Consider the following 16,036-nt stretch of genomic DNA (forward strand, 5'->3'; position numbering starts at 1 on the left):
CCTTCTCCTCAAAGCTCATCACTTTTGAAAGCATCCAGAAGAACAAGGGAAACAATAGCATGAAACTAGAAGTTCCTGGGGGTTCAAAAGACGTGTTTTGAGAGCTCTAAATAAGCAAAATAAACATTTTAACACAGGTAAAATTGCGTCACTTCAAGAACAAGGCATAAAAATGTTAAGACAGTTGACCTTTGCAATAACATCACGTTACCAAGTGGTCAGTGGAGTTGAAACACAGCTGTTTGACTAGAGGATACCCAAGCATCTAGCTGGTTTTTTACCTCAGTAAAAAAAAAAAAGTCTATCAAAATACAAACCTCAGGCACCTAATCAACGGCCAAAGGCTGAGCAGTCACAACTAGTCATTCATTTCATTAAACCAGAATGTGCCTGGCCGGGCGTGGCTCAGCAGTTGAGCGTCGACCTAGGATTCAGGCGATTGGGGTTCGATTCCCGGTCAGGGCACATGCCCGGGTTGCGGGCTCAATCCCTAGTCGGGGGCGTGCAGGAGGCAGCCAATCAATGACTCTCTCATCATTGATGTTTCTATCTCTCTCTGAGATCCATAAAGATATATTAAAAAAAAAAACAAAAAACAGAATGTATACCATTTGTGTCCAGTCTAGTACTGAGGACACAATGAGAAATAAAACCCTTTCCCCGCCCTCAAGAAGCTGACAGACAGGCTGCATGCTATGACAGGGAGCTGGGGGACACAGAGAAGGTACCTAAACTGGCCACAACTGCAGCCCTGAGAACAGGACTGCTCCCGTGTTCTGAGAGCTCTATCAGACCCGGCACCACAGCCTCACCACTATGGAGACGGAGGGAGAAACCCTACAGCTGTCGAGACTGCTCAGCTCCTTCTCAGAAAGCAACTCACACTAAACGAGAGCCGATTCCAGAATCTCCAGATGGCTTAGCCCTCTGGAAAGCACCCTGCAGACAGTGAAAGCTGTAATTGGCGCTGAGGTAACACGCTTACCTGTGGCTTCAATGTACTCAATGCATCTCTCAATAAAAACAGGAATTGGCTTCTCTGGAGTCACGACGGTTGTTAAGGGGACCCCAAAATAGTTACTCTCCCAGGTTGCCTTCGTGATGGATGGCCGGGGTTTGGGCTTTGGTTTCTGTCCAGGAAAGAGAAAAGAAAGCAGAAAAACAAAGTGAGTCTCATCATGCACCTACACATCAGGAAGGCTTCCCGAAGGGAACCCACAGTGGTGTGGAAACTGCTGGAAAGGTTCCAAGCAGGATAAAGAGACCCACTTGTTTTGTATTTTCTAGCCTCCAAATATCACACAAGATGCCAGCAAGCTGCCACATAATCACATCTTGAGTGTGAGACTGCATTGTCAGAACAAAGGTGTTTATAAGAAGCAGGACATGTTTATTTAATAACAATGAGATGACTATCCACATCCTTTATCAGGGGTGCACTGGCATAAACAGGAAGTTTTCCAAACATTCCAAATGGATAATAGATGTTATATACTCAAAGATGACTAAACTCTTAAAAAGATAAAAGATAAAATTAAAAACTAATAATTTCCTCTTTCCAGGAAAGAGATAGGCATGTATTCTGCTAAGGCTGGATGAGAATTCCCTTAGATACATCAGCTTGGTGTCAATGGCTTCCACACTAGAAAAGGGTAAAACTAACTCATCAAATGTGACAAATAAGATAACTCTGTCTTTTCTTCCCCAGCAGTCACCTTCCTCAAGCAGGAGGGGTAGCAGCTGCAATTATTTGAGAGCTTACTATATACCAAGCAAGTCCCAAATATTATTCCTTTTAAACCTCATGACATTCCATTTTACCAAGGACAAATGTCACATATCTAAATGACACCAGTAAGTGACAGTTGCTGGGATTCGAACCCAGGAAAATCTGTCTCCAAAGACCCTGGTATTTTGTCAGTGGATCTTCATTACTGTTAGGAGTTACCCAGATTGTCGTGTATCCTCAATCATTTATCCAATCATCCAATTATTGCCTGCCTATCCCAAGAACTTTCTGAAGAAGGCAATGAACTCCAGTGGTCAAGAGCACAAGTTTTACAGTAAAACAGAACTGACTTGGGCAGGTAACTGAATTTTTCTAGGACTCAGCTTCATCTGTAGAATAGGGTTCTTAACACCCAAACCCACAGATCTGCTATGAATATGGAATGAAATAATGCATATTGCCCAGCCGGTGTTGGCTTAGTGGTTGAGCATCGACCTGTGGACCAGGCAATCACGGTTTGATTCCCAGTCGGGGCACGTGCCTGGGTTGCAGGCTAAATCCCCTGCGGGGAGCATGCAGTGGACAGCCAATCGATGATTTTCTCTCATCACTGATGTTTCTATCTCTCCCCCTCTCCCTTTCTTTCTCTGAAATCAATAGAAAACGTTTAAAAAAAATAATGCATATAAAGAACTTAAGCAAATGTCTGCTACATAGTAGGTATTCAATTGATTGAAGCTAAATTTTCTAGCCAACTTAGATTGTTAGAAGACACCCCCTTGTCTTGTTCTAGTACTGAGATGGGGGAGGAAGTATAAGATTAAAATTTATTATGTATTTACTAGAACTATGGTTAGAAGGCTTTATGGTGATTAGAAATAGCTTCCGTGCAGCTTCTCTTAAAAGTTCCATTTTTTTAATTCTTTAACACCGGTTAATTTGGAAGCCTCAGTTTTATTGAATAACAGTGCTGCCGTTACTTTTGACAGGCAAATTCTGTCAAATTGGGATTGGTAAAAAGAATGTCACTAAAATCCATAGTTGTCTTTGTATATGCAGATTCTAGAGCTAATAGGTTAAACAGTATGGAGAGAACATTGCCTGATTCATTATCATCAGGCTGCAAATAGGTGTAATGACAAACACTCAGCCCCTGTCTTTCCATTAGTAAGAGCTCACATTATTGGGCGACTACTATGTACTAGGTACTGAGCCACCTCCCGTCCATCTTATCATTTCACCCTCATAACCATCTTATGAGCAAGGTGCTGTTCCTGAGATGCTAAGTCACTTGATCAAAGTCACAGAACTGTCTGTCAGGGTTCAAACCCACTTCTATTAGATTCCAAAGCTTAGATTCTTTATGTTGTGCTTCATATAAGTAGACAATGCTAAGGAGACCGTCTAGATTGGTTATTTCATGTAAAGATACATCATAAATCATTAATTCGTTTTTCCTTACTTCTTTGTAAAAAGTCTGAAGTCAGAGCCTGCTTTGCCTCAGGCAGTCTATACAGGAGATAGTGACAGCCACTCCCGGCCATCTGAGAGGCTATATCACTGGTCTCACAAGGAGTGGGCATATTGCAGTGGGCCAGGGAGAGGGCCAGGGCCAGGCTTTGTGGAGCTTGTGGCTCTTCTCTAGGACCCCAGGATCCATTCACATTGCACTGGTCCTCCATACTGAATCACTGAATCAGCAGTTAGGCTGTATGAATACAGGACTGTCTTTGCTTTTGGGTTGTCATTTCAGGCAATGTCAGCCTAGAAAAGGGCTTGTTCCTTCTTTTGTATATATTTTATTCTCAGCTGGGGTTTTTTTGTTTTTGTTTTTTGGGTTTTTTTGCACAGGAAGTCCTCAAAGAATCTAAGACTAAACAGGAAATGACCTGTTTTCATATAAAGGGTACCAAAGGAATGAGAATGGGCAGGATGATAAGGAAAGGGAATAGTTGACCCTGACCAAGAAGCTAATTTAGTGGACTTCATGCAGAGACCCCTAAATACTTTTAAGTTTATAGGTTGTGCACATTTGTAAGTAAATCTGCCCTTCTAAATTGGTCTTATAAACTTGGAAATGAATTGACTTGCTGGAGATATCCTGGGTCCATTTACTTTGATCCTATTTGGTTATCCCCATCTTTAGCTGGTATTTTAACAAAGGCCAAAATTTCAGTTGTATTTCTGTGGTTTCAGGAAATTTCCCATTTGTTTAGATCATTTTTTCCTCATGTGTGCTTTAAAATAAAGGGACTGAATCATTTTGGAGCAAATATATCAATAATGTTTATGAGCATCAACTGAGAAGGAAGGAAGGCTGGGACACTATGACAACTATTTCAAATAGCTTAGGACTATCTCATGCAAGGAGAACAAATTTTGTATGATTTCAAAGGGTCATGTTAGGAGAGATAAGAGGAATGCACAGAAAGGCAATTTTGGCCAATATAAAGAGAAATTTAAAAAACAAGAAAACCCCAGCTGTTTAAAAAGGACAGGTCTGCTCTTTAAGTATTCAAAGCAGAGGCTGCAACCTACCTGCCATAGTTGTCAAGGATATTCTGCCATCAGGTGGAAGGCTTTTAAATTAGACAACTGTTCATAGCCCCCTCACCTTGAAGCGTCCGAGATCTAGTTTAGCACTTCAACTTACAAATACGAAAACGGAGAGTAAGCTTTTGCAACAGGATCAACTCCCCTTGCTGAGTGACATGGATTTCTCTCTCTCATTTACACAAACTCTGGTTTACAGACTGTCAAATATCCCCTTGAAATAACTGAAGGCTCTGTAGAGTGTCACAAAACAAGGTAAGGCACTCTTGCATAACTAATTCTAAACATTCCTAGTAAGAAAACCAGAATTTGTGGTACATGCCAAGAGTACAGCCAGGCTGCTAATACAACAAGCACCACTTTGGGTATCTAAAGTTACTGGGCAAATGTCAGATGGAAATGCCATTCTTCTGAGTGGCCTGCCAGATGTCTGTCCCCGGTCAGACATGTGTCACTCATTAGGAGTCACTGGAGCCTTCTCAACAGTAGGTCCTTGGAGAGGAGAAAGTAACAGCATCCTAACATCCATCTTCTTTTGGGGGCACTCACTTAGCAGGCTGAATTGAAAAAAGCATTTAGCCAGAGGAAACCAAGCCCTGAGAACAATCTACACATCTGTGTCTCCAAATTTAGAGTCTGACTGAGTCAAAACTGGAAAATAATAGTGATTAATTAGGAGTGGTCATTGCAGAACACTGTGCTAGGTGCTCTGAAATTAACTGAACTTCACAACCAGCCTTCAAGGTAAGGGTTATTAGTCTCATTTTACAGATGAGAAAACAGAGGCCCAGAGAGATTCATACCCAGCACTGAGAGTGCCAGGATGCAGAGGCCAGTGATCGATGAATGCCAAAGCCCCACAGTTCTTTCTTTTTTACATGAACTAGCTCCAGGACAAAATGCCCTTGACATAAACAAAGGACTGGGTCCACTTGAATCATCCTCACCTTGTCTTTTTGGATAAATATTTTTTGGATGAGTAACAGTCCATTGTTCTTTACTTCAGTTTCCTTAAGACACTGTGTCTGATTCTTAGCCTTGATACTAATCAGGTGGCAAAGGAAACAGAAATGAACCACTAGTTTATGGCAGTGTACTTCAGAGAAATGGGGATTGGAATTTGCCTCTGGCCTCTTGGCATTTCCGAAATGAGGAAAGAGCATTAAGGGGAAAGTCCCAACTTTCCCAGAGTAGGAAGACGTCTGTTGTCTGCCTGTGGGATGGTAAGCCCATTCCACACCCCCTCCATGTCCACGGGGGCAGGAAAAAGATTAGAATGCCAGCCAAGGAATAACAAACAGGCTAGAGAAGGGCCCCTTCTATCAAACTATACAGTAACTGAGCTCCAGAGCCGGACGTTTAGTAGCAACTTAATAAGCTTCCTGAATAAAAACAGTTTCCAATAATGCACAGAGCCAATGTCTCTTGATAGTTTTTCAGGTTTAGATGAGAACTCTCTCTGTGGGTACAGAGGCTTTTTTCTTCTACCACTGTGCTGCTTTCACTAGGATGTGAAGAGGTGAGGCTCAGATGGTCTTGTTCATATAGACAGTACTGTATCACAGATAATCAATTCCCTGCATGACTCTGTGGGAACCAAGCAGGGCTGGTCCTTTATGTACACACATGGCCATTTTCCTACTGGATTAAGTTCCTAGAGGGCAAGAGTCTTGGGCATTTTTCTTTTTAAATGAATTACAGTCAAGGTTACATAGCAAACTAGCAGGAGAGTTAATACTAGGAACAAAGTCATCTCTCGCCCTCAATGAACTTACAATCTAATTGGTAAGAGAAGACATATCCACAGTAAACAAAGCTGATCTAGATATGAGATGAGTAAGTACCAACTGAGCCACAAAGAAGAGTCTCCCACAGTGACAATGGAGGGGTCAGCCACCCTCCCTGGATAAAGAACATTCTGTCTTCTGTGGGAACAGCAGGTACAGCTGTGTAGTGATGCTAACCTGTGAACTTCAAATATTCTCTCCTGGTCTCCATGAATACCCTTATACTTGTCAAATTACTTATCAAGATTTTAGGGTCAGAAAATATGGTCGCTAGAGCTGTACCACCTAGTACAGCCTTTTAAATGGTTGGTATAAAAAACAGAATCCAGGATGTTGGTTTCCCCTGTTGTTTTCTTTAAAGGAGGAGCGGCATATACAGAATATAGTCTGGAACAGTGACAGTCTGAATGGGGACAACTTTCCCTCTCCAGAGTGAAACTGATATAAGCAAAGCCCTACAAGGTCAGATGCACGGTTATATAATTTGCCAAGTTGTGTGGTGGCACACCCTGGACTAACTGTAGCTGAGACGATAGAAAAACTGAAAGAGTCCATCAACTCCATCACTACAGGTTTCCTCAAAGCACCTTCTTGCATTCCAGCTTTCTGATTGGCAATGATTCCCTCACATTTCCAACAGAGCTTCAGAGAGATGTTTTCAGTGAAGCTACTTGCTCATGCCCCAAATGTATTCTTGGTTAACTGGTGCTCCCTCTTCTGGCTCTGATAAAATCCAAGTCCAAGTTTAAGAGAAAACGTGAGGGTGGATTTGTTCTTACTGGCAAAGTCTATTATGAAAGCGCAAATGCTTAGACTTGTCTCCTTCAAGCTGGCAGTCAGAACTATGATGGGGTCACTCACCATCTTGGGGTATCTTTATTTAGGGTGGAAACAGGAAGTAGCATTAAGTCTCAGCCTTCCTAGCATCCCTAATCCTCTCACATGATGGGAAAAGAAAGGCAGGTCGTCCTCTCAGGGGCCCCAAATAAACTGAGACCACAGCTTTTTGCTCTATTAAAGGCATGATGTCTAGCAAATCTGGGTCAATCCCTGTTGCTGCTTCAGACTGAATGGCCAACGCAATAGGGAGCTAAGTGTGTGGGGGGGTGTCTACTAGTTCCAGGAAAGTGCTTTTTTAAAAAAAATGTTTTTATTGATTTCAGAGAGAGAGGGAGGGAGAGGGAGAGAAAGAGAAAAACACAGACATCAGTTGGCTCCTGCACGCACCCCAACTGGGGAACGAACCTGCAACCCAGGCATATGCAGGAATCAAATCAGCGACCCTTTGGTGAACAGGACAACACTCAACCAACTGAGCCACACTGGCCAGAGCCCAGGATGTTTTTACATCCTTCTTGACTCAACACTCATTGAATGTGGACTTCCCAGGACTAAACATCAATTTTTACCTGCTTGCTTCCTCTCCAGCACTGGAGAAAATGCACTCAGAAGGCCTTTCTCATTGGAAGTGGAGATGATTCCTGATTTGAGCTGAAATAATACTGAAATATTTCAGTATCACTAGGTGTTGGAGGAGAACAAATTGGCTCAGTAAAGATCAGAGTGATTCCCTGCTGTTCTTTGAAAATATATCTGGGTTGCCTATTGTAATATATGTCTTTTAAGAGCAGGTATGCTGTAAGCTAAGGCAGACAATTAAAGATAGTCTATTTTTGTCACCAAAAACACACTACAGCAGTGCGTGGGGGCTTAAAATAAACTGAGAAATGAATGACACTAGTTCAAAACAATTTCTCAAAGTTCCAGTTGCTATTTCAGTGTCTCCATGCCTTTCCTGTCCTCTACCCAACTACACTATGAAGCTAGAAACAAACAGCACCATGATGGTCTAAGAAACAAATGGCGCCATGATGTTCTTAGGAGGCACTGTAGGGAAATTGATTTTTTTCAGATAATTTGTCCAAAAGGAACAAATTGACCGGACTGACTGAGTGGTCCAAATGTGTGCCTGGCTACTGAATATTACTGTCTTTCTAGTAGACTGGATTCTAAAAATCCACCAGAAGTGGAAGTCAATGGACTGGGCTTCAACAATCTCAGCTCCTCCACTTAGTAACTACACTAACTTGGATAGGGTGCGCAGTCTCTCTGAGCCTGTTTTCTCATCTCTAAAACCCAAAATTTTAAAAATCACTGATAAGAGATATGAAAACTGATATGAAAATGCCTGGTGCCGTACCTGATACACAGTAGGTAGGTATTTAAGGTAGCAAATTACAAAACTCTTCACATGGTATGCACAGCCCTATTATTTGGCCTGGTTCTACCTCACTTTTTGCAGTAGCCACTCTAGGTTTCTTTCAACTCTTTGAACATGTCATGTTTTTGAAGCTCCAAGTTCCATACTATTTTCTTGAAAGCTCCCCCCATGAAACCTCTGCCTTCACTGACTTTGCCTGCCTTACCCTGTAAGTCTCAGCTTTCTGTATCATTTCTTTGGGGAGCTTTCCCAGATATTCTAGTTGAGGTTAAAACTCCTTGCTACACAATTCCACAATACCTCCTCTCTGGTAACATTAAAAATGCACGTAAGTACATGTTTAACATCTATCACCCCTGTGACTTGAACTAGATGAACACAACGCCTATGCATTGAATTGTTTCCTTCCTAAGAGAATGAATAAGCATGAGCTTTGGAACAAAAGCATTGTTTGTAAAAAAATAAAATTCATTCAGGAATTAGGAAATCCAAGGTCAAGTCAGTGCCCCTACCCCATTTTTAGGACTAAGGTATTTATTTGGCCTCATAGTTCATTGAGTAGGACTAGCCTTTTGGAAGCACAAACTGAGTCTTTCCTGAGCAGGTCAAAGAGATCATATTTCATACCATTCAGCCTGTCTGTCAAATGCAACATCCCTCCCTGGGGAGGGAGCAGCCCAATTCCCCAGCTGGTTTTTATTCACACTAGAAACTTTAACTCCGTTCTAGGCCTCACAAAATGAGAGCTGTGTCCACACAAAGCTACAACAACCAGCCAATTCACTGAATCCAATGAAATAAGCCAATTCACTGGGGGGGACACAAACTGTCAAACTGGCTACTTGGTGCCTTATAGCCCAAACAATGTGTGATTGAATTGGTTTGCTTTTCAATAGGTTGTCTTGTCATGTGGTAGGCTCCAGTGAGTGAAAGATTTTCTTTATCATTCTGTTGTCTTTTTTTTCTTTTAACACAAAAATAGGAGTATATAAGATAGAAGGGTAAATAACCAATAATGGCTTCTCTTTAATCCATGGTCAAACACTAAATTCAGCAATTCAACCTTGCCCAAAAGGCACATTTTGTGGAGCAAGGAACCCCAGTCTGGTTTTTGGCTTTAAAATAAGACCCTGCCAGTCCTGATCTCCTCTTTGGAAACACATGGCACTGGGAGACAGAGACCATGTGCAACAACAACTTTTTACAGACAAAGCATCTATTCATAGATCCCACTGAAGTGCAATCGTAGATTTTCAATTTCATTCAGCTGAATGCGGAAGGCTCCCACTATGAGGGTGGGTTGCTAAATGGTTCATCTGGGAAAAGGACCCAGAATGAGAGTCAGCTCTACAGTCCACACTTTCATTAGTAGAAATGAAAGCAAGTCCCTCACTCCAAGTCCAATTTTACAGTAAAGAGCTAATCTAGCAAATGAGCCAAGAGGCTGAGCAATTTCTCTTTCTCCACATCACTTCAGTACCCAGAGCATAGTTTTTTGTTGTTGGGGCTGTTGCTAGGGTAAGTGCTGAGAAAACAGCTAAGTAACACATAGGGTTAAAACTTATACAAAAGGGATAGACAATGTTGGCCCCCCAAGCCCACAGCTTGACCAGACCACTTTTCTTTCTTTGAATATAACAGGCATTTTCCCACCTTCCAGCCTTTTCATATCTCATTCTTCAAGGTCTAGTTAAATAATATCATAACTATTGCTTACCCATCATGCAGTATGCTCAGTGTTTTCTGTGCATAATCTCATTCCATTCCCCACAACCATATGGGGAACGTGCTACTACGTTCTCCACTTTTGCAGAAGGGATGTGGAGAGGTGAATTATGTACCCAAAGTCCCAGTTAGGAAGTGGAGGAGTTGGGATTTAGCCACCCCCCTCCCAGAGCCTGAGTTCCTAATCACACACTACACTACCTCAACCACCACCAACATGGGATTTCCCTTCTGCCCCAACACAGCAACCACCCCCCCACCTCCTGGGCAGACCACCTATTTTCACAATCTGCATAGGTCTTGCTGCCTCAACTGGGCACATAGGTCTAAATAAGAAGGATCTGTGCCATTTCCCCAGTGGTGTCTAGCACGCAGGAGGCACTAAGTGTGCTTTCCATTACCAATTGGCTCCCCTCTCACCTCAAATAAATACTTATTGCCTTGTCATGCCAATAAAAATCAAAGGCCAAATCCCTCACGTAGGGGCTGGCATGACATTCTCCGGCCCATGGTATCTTGCTTTTCCAGTAAAACAAGTGTCAGTCTGCATTAATGGCAGCAATTTTAATTGGGAGGTTTGCTCCAACCGGGAAGAGAATCAAGGCTTTGCTTATCTCTGCATTAAGATGACAACGCAGATACACTCATTTCAAAGCACCATTTTCCAAGGCAGGAAAAGACAATTTCACCTTTTACTCAATCTTTCCAAAGGATACTCCTAAACTGACTTCTGGCACGATACTGCTCTTGGGCCAGAGGTATCATTTTTATTTGACTTGAAGAGGTGTGGCCCCCATAACTAAGATAGATGGGAAGTCGATCACTTCTTGCATGCTGACCCAGCAACCCAGAGAAAGAAGTTCTTAGGTAAAAAGTGCTCATTACCAGCAGGGACGCAGCTATCTCAGGGGCTCACCCTATCCAGCTGTTTTCTGCTGAGCCTACACAGTGTGCTCTTTAAAGTTAAAAGCACGGCTTGTTTGAGAATGTGTTTTAAAAGCATTATGTTCAACAAGTATTAAAAATGTAGAAATCAGAAAAACAGTTATAATTCACAGCATGCTATTATGCCACCTTCCTAATTCCCAAGTGTGCAAACACCTCCACAAATTAGAAGACTGTCAGCATTTAGATAAGCTGTTCTGGCAACACTGGGAGTAGAGGAGGAAGAGCAGACAAGATGTTCAAAACGTTTGGATCACAGTATCATTAAGCAAGAGAGCTTTAAGGAAACACTGGGAGGCAGGTCAACCTACTTTCTGGCTTCATGCTTTAAATCGGTCTGTCCACTACCAACCTCTGGAGAACCAAATACTAAAGGCAGATAAAGGAATCCGAGTGGGAAAACAAACAGGGAAATCGGACAGGAGAAGAATGCCTACGATATTTATTAACATTCAGCTCAGAGTGGAAAGGGACTAGCACACACAATGATACTGCCCTGCCCCTTTCTGACACTGCAAATGTGGGACAGGTTAAGAAGTCACAGTGGTAGGGTCCTTATTTTTCATTTATGTACTTGAATACCCTTTACTGATGTGGGTGTGCCAATAAAATAATCATCAATTTCTCCTAAGCTAAAATGCAGCAACTCTGGGGAAGAGGAGCGAGTAAGAGATATACAAGTGACCTGTTTGTTTAGCAGTGAGACTGACGCACATGATTTTGGATTCTGGTGTTTAAGTGAATGAAGAACAAGCATATTGTCACTAGCTTAGCAACTCGTCAGGACACTGACAAGTTCAACACTTTCTGCTCATTCTGGTAATTAATTATCATTTTGAACAAAAACAACTCGGCTGTCTATCCAAGGCTCTTACTATTGAGAGCGGCCAGCAGTAGCTATCAAAAACACTGCTTACTTTTTTATTCTAAGTCAAAGAGTAAACACACACAGCAGATTACAGAATAAGCTGTCCTTGAAAATCATCATTATCAATAAACTCTCACTGAGATACTGTGCAAGCTACTCTTACGATTCATTTCTAAACTGGCATCTTACCTTAGTGTTCCTTCTTAGACTGCGAAGAATATTTCTCCTCCTTGGGTCTTCATCTGTTTCATACGGAATGACAGCATTGTCCCCTTTATAACCTTGGGATGCCTGGTCCTCCTCTTTCTTCCGGATGGGCCCCAGCTCATCATCACTCCCTACGCTGAAGCTGGTTCGGTAACTAGCAAACCTCCCCAGCCGGCTGCATCTCGTCCTGTATAGCACTGGCTTGCTCACAATGGATACTTTGCGGCCTCGCTCTAGAGAGCTAGTGTCCATTTCACTGTCAGAACCATTCCCACTGCCATTAGATTGGGCCTTGTTGATATTCCGAATGGTGATGATCTTGCCTTGGGTGCTGTCGTGGGGCACTGAGTATATGTTTTCTTCTTCATTCCTTGGCTTGACCACAGCATCCATGGGTTCGGCATAATCAGAAGGATCGAACCCATCTGGAGGTAGCCAGGTGCTAGAAGACACAGACTTCCTCTGTCCATCTCTATGGCCTTGCTCTAAGTAAGACAGATCCCCCTTTGTAATTTCAAAATGGACAGGAGGCTTTGGTTTGACTGGTGGAGGTACTTTGTTGTTCAGTTTACTCTCAAAGTTGCTCATGAATAAAGACAATCCATCATTTCCCTCCAGTTCCATAGAGAGCTTAGAATGGTCTTTGGACAGGGAGGGCAGTGATGTGTCTTCTCGGAACAGGCTGTACGAAGGGGGCTCAATATCCTCTTCTGAATCCTGCAGGTTTGAGTTGCAGAGCGGAGAGCCTGCCCGAGGAGAGTTAAACACCTCCTCTGTGGTGCTACAGGCCTCGGCAGCATTATCGTACATATGAGTAGCCTCAATTATGTTCTTTTTCTCCACCACATCTTTAAAAAATGGATGAAAGAGCTCAAGTTTATGCTGGGGTTGGCTACAGGGGATGCTTGTGAACCTGCCATCAATTTCTTGAGCAATCTCCTCCCCCTCAGTCAGCTGTTCCCGACTTAAGTCATTGTCCAGGACATCTATAGCGCCATCAGTGAGTGCGACCAGTTGAATGGGGATAATATCCTGCACTTCACAAAGAAAGGCACGTAACATAGCCAAGGAGGCCTTACGTTTGGCTGAATAGAAAACAATGTACCCATGGACTAACCGGCTTTTTCTGACGCTAAACGAGGAATGGTATGAAAGAATAGACAGTTCAATGCGCTTCTTGTGTAGTCCAATTGGTAGTTCAAGTAAAACAGAGTTGTTGCTCCCACAATGGGAAGATTTACAGGTTTGGGACTGAAGGACAGGAAAAAGTATGTCGTCTGCACTAAAAGGATCTCCACACATCAGACACATGACAATTCGCAGGTCAACATCAGCCAGATCTTTGATGCTAGCGGTAGAACTGACCAAGTTTAAGTTACGCTTAGAGTCCAAGAGTCCTTTCAAAACTTGGCTGATGTGCTTTTCGTTAATGTTGCGTCCATAACCGATGCCAGCAGAAGCAGGGTCCACAAAGACACACTGAAGTTTGCTAGCAATCTGCTGACCTTGTTGTATTAAGCTATGCAGGGTCTCTCCACTGGTGTCTCCTCTCTTGTTAACCAAAATTAACGTCAGGGGGAGATGGACTAAATGATTATCGCGCCTACCAAGTGTAGACTCTCTACTCTTCTCTATACTCTCCACCACATAGGACAGAGATTCCTTTGAATTGTAAAGGCAGAGACATCCATGGGGCTGAAATGTTGGCGTTTGGAAAGAGTTCACAGGAAGCCTGACATTCCCTTCTATTGGCCTCAGGGAAAGCTCATACATTTTACCATCTATCACATACTTGTCATCATTTGTACAAAGAGCTCGAATCTCATTGGCCAACTCTCGGGCAAGACCATCTTTACCCAAGATAACCAAGTTGATTCTATCAATGTTGGGGTCAGAAAGTGAATTTTTCTGATTCCGGTCAGATGGCCGGATAAATCGAGAACTAATCAAGTGCTCAATCTTAGCATCCACACAAGCCGGGCAGCTAGGGCATGTTTCCTTTGTTGGGTGGTACACAAAATGAATGTGCTTCAGGATAAGGGCATCACGCTCCGCTTGGAGCTTCTGTAATGCTTTAAACCGCTGTTCCTCCCCTAGAACATCCTGAATGACCCCCATCTTCTCCTTGCTGGGCTTTGCATCCAGTTCTAGCTCATAGAACAATTCTGAATATTCTACAAGAAGCTCCTGAAACTCCTCCTTTGCTCTGTCTATAATTTGCTTTTGGTGCTTGCCATAGATATCCATGTATACAGATTCTTCCAGCCACTGGTAGAAATCTTCATTCATGATGAAACTGCGGGCCTCTTCCCAAGGCTTTCCAGGAGTTATGAAAGGAGAAGTCTCCAGGTTTTCTTTAAACGCCCTTCTCATCTCAGCTCTTTTCCTCTCATTCCGTAGTTTCTCTAAGTGGGTCTCATACAGCTGCTCTGCAGGGACCGTATCCATTAAATCAAAGGGAATCCGCTCGTTCTCCATGTTGTCAATGTGGCTGGTGGCATCCCACGGGGTCTCCTCAAGCACAACAAACCACTTCAAGAATTCTGGCTTGGTCTCCAAGAGCTTTTTGGCTTTTATGCAGCTTAGGTGGTCTATTTCATCTAGATTGGGTATAAGAGCTTCAAAAGCTAATGGCAGGGCTGCCAGGTACAGCTTCCTTCTGCGCTCAATATGCTCGTGCTTGAGGCGGTGGATGTGCTGGAGAAACAGCTTCCTGGCTTTCTGAGTCCCTTCCAGGTAGACATAGTCCTGGTACTCAGGAGAGGCCTGCATCTTTCGGCTGACGCTAAGCCAATTCTCATTGTGGTTTTTCACAATGCGACTCACCAGCCACTCATATTTATCTTTTGCGGTAGCTATCTGCTGACTCTGCTGCTTGAGAGCTTCAAAGTAAGGAATGATTTTCGTCTTTCCCCGACTTTTGTCAATGAGTTGCACTAAGGTGCTAAAAGCCAAGTCCACATTTACGTTGGATCTTGCTGAGGTCTCCACAACCTGGAGGTTCTTTTTGCTTAAGGCAAAAGTATGTGCATCTCTAATGTACCGCTCAACGCCCTCGTCACACTTAGTCAGGACCACCACTATGGGTTTTTTTGTTTTTGCAAGCTGATTGTAGAGATTGGAGACAAACTTGAGCTGGTCATCAAAGTTCCTATTCATGCCCCTGCTAACATCGATACCAAGAAGAAAACCATCAATTAGCAGCTTTCCATCTGACATTTGTTTCTGCTCAAAGTCCTGCTCCAGCCCCAGCTGGTCAGTGCAAAAGTACATGAGTTTTTCAGCTGATGCGAGCTTGGTTGCAGCAGCTCTCTTGATATAGGGCTGTAGGGCCGTGCTTCGATGAGGTTGAAAAGTCTGATCATCAATGAATTCAGTCTGCTCCACGATGTGCATCTTACATTCCACGCAATCCTCCAGGGATCGGCTAACTTCTCCCCAGTAGAGAAAGTGGTCATTATTGACCACCCGCCCACCAAAGTCACTGGTGCTGAGGACAGAGGTATGGTCCAAGTGAAATTCATCAGCACTTGGGCGCACGAAGCGGTTGCACAGACAAGACTTCCCAATGCCACACTGGCCCTTCTCCTTTTCGGTCCCAGACAATCCCACCACACTGATGTTGTAGGTGGGAATGCGGACATCTTGCTTTCTTGCCATCATCATCGTCGACACATCCTGCCACAATCAGCCACTTCCGAGATCAGATTAGTGTTTTCCAGTGGACCTGATGGCTTCCCAACATTATCAGTGAGGGCTGGTTGCCCATGCAGCAGAAGTGTCAGGTCCCATAGTGTTTGTATACCAGTACGAGGTCAGTTTTTACCACTTCTCATTACCAAACAGCAGGCATTTCTTCCTAGATAGGAGAAAAAAAGAAAACCCATCAGCATCATCATTTTGGAACCCAATCACTGAACTATAGCAAAAATCGATATTCTTATTCAACAAATACAGTAAACAGTAAAAACGTGCCAGGCTTAATGCTGGGTGAAGATGTA

At 43.2% G+C, this 16,036-nt stretch overlaps 1 protein-coding gene across 1 annotated transcript in view; it reads right to left on the bottom strand.

Moving 5' to 3' along the window:
- The window catches only part of ARHGAP35 (Rho GTPase activating protein 35), a 100,043-nt gene that overhangs the window by 47,303 nt on the left and 36,704 nt on the right, over positions 1-16,036 (bottom strand). The window contains exons 2-3 of the mRNA XM_081119931.1: positions 12,018-15,894; positions 986-1,130 (exon numbers count right to left, since the gene is read on the bottom strand). Of these exons, the coding sequence (XP_080976057.1) occupies positions 986-1,130; positions 12,018-15,701 (3,829 nt within the window). The 5' untranslated portion in view covers positions 15,702-15,894. The remainder of the gene's footprint in view (positions 1-985; positions 1,131-12,017; positions 15,895-16,036) is intronic.

Source organism: Miniopterus schreibersii (assembly GCF_964146895.1).
Source record: "Miniopterus schreibersii genome assembly, chromosome: 18".
NCBI lineage: Eukaryota > Metazoa > Chordata > Mammalia > Chiroptera > Miniopteridae > Miniopterus > Miniopterus schreibersii.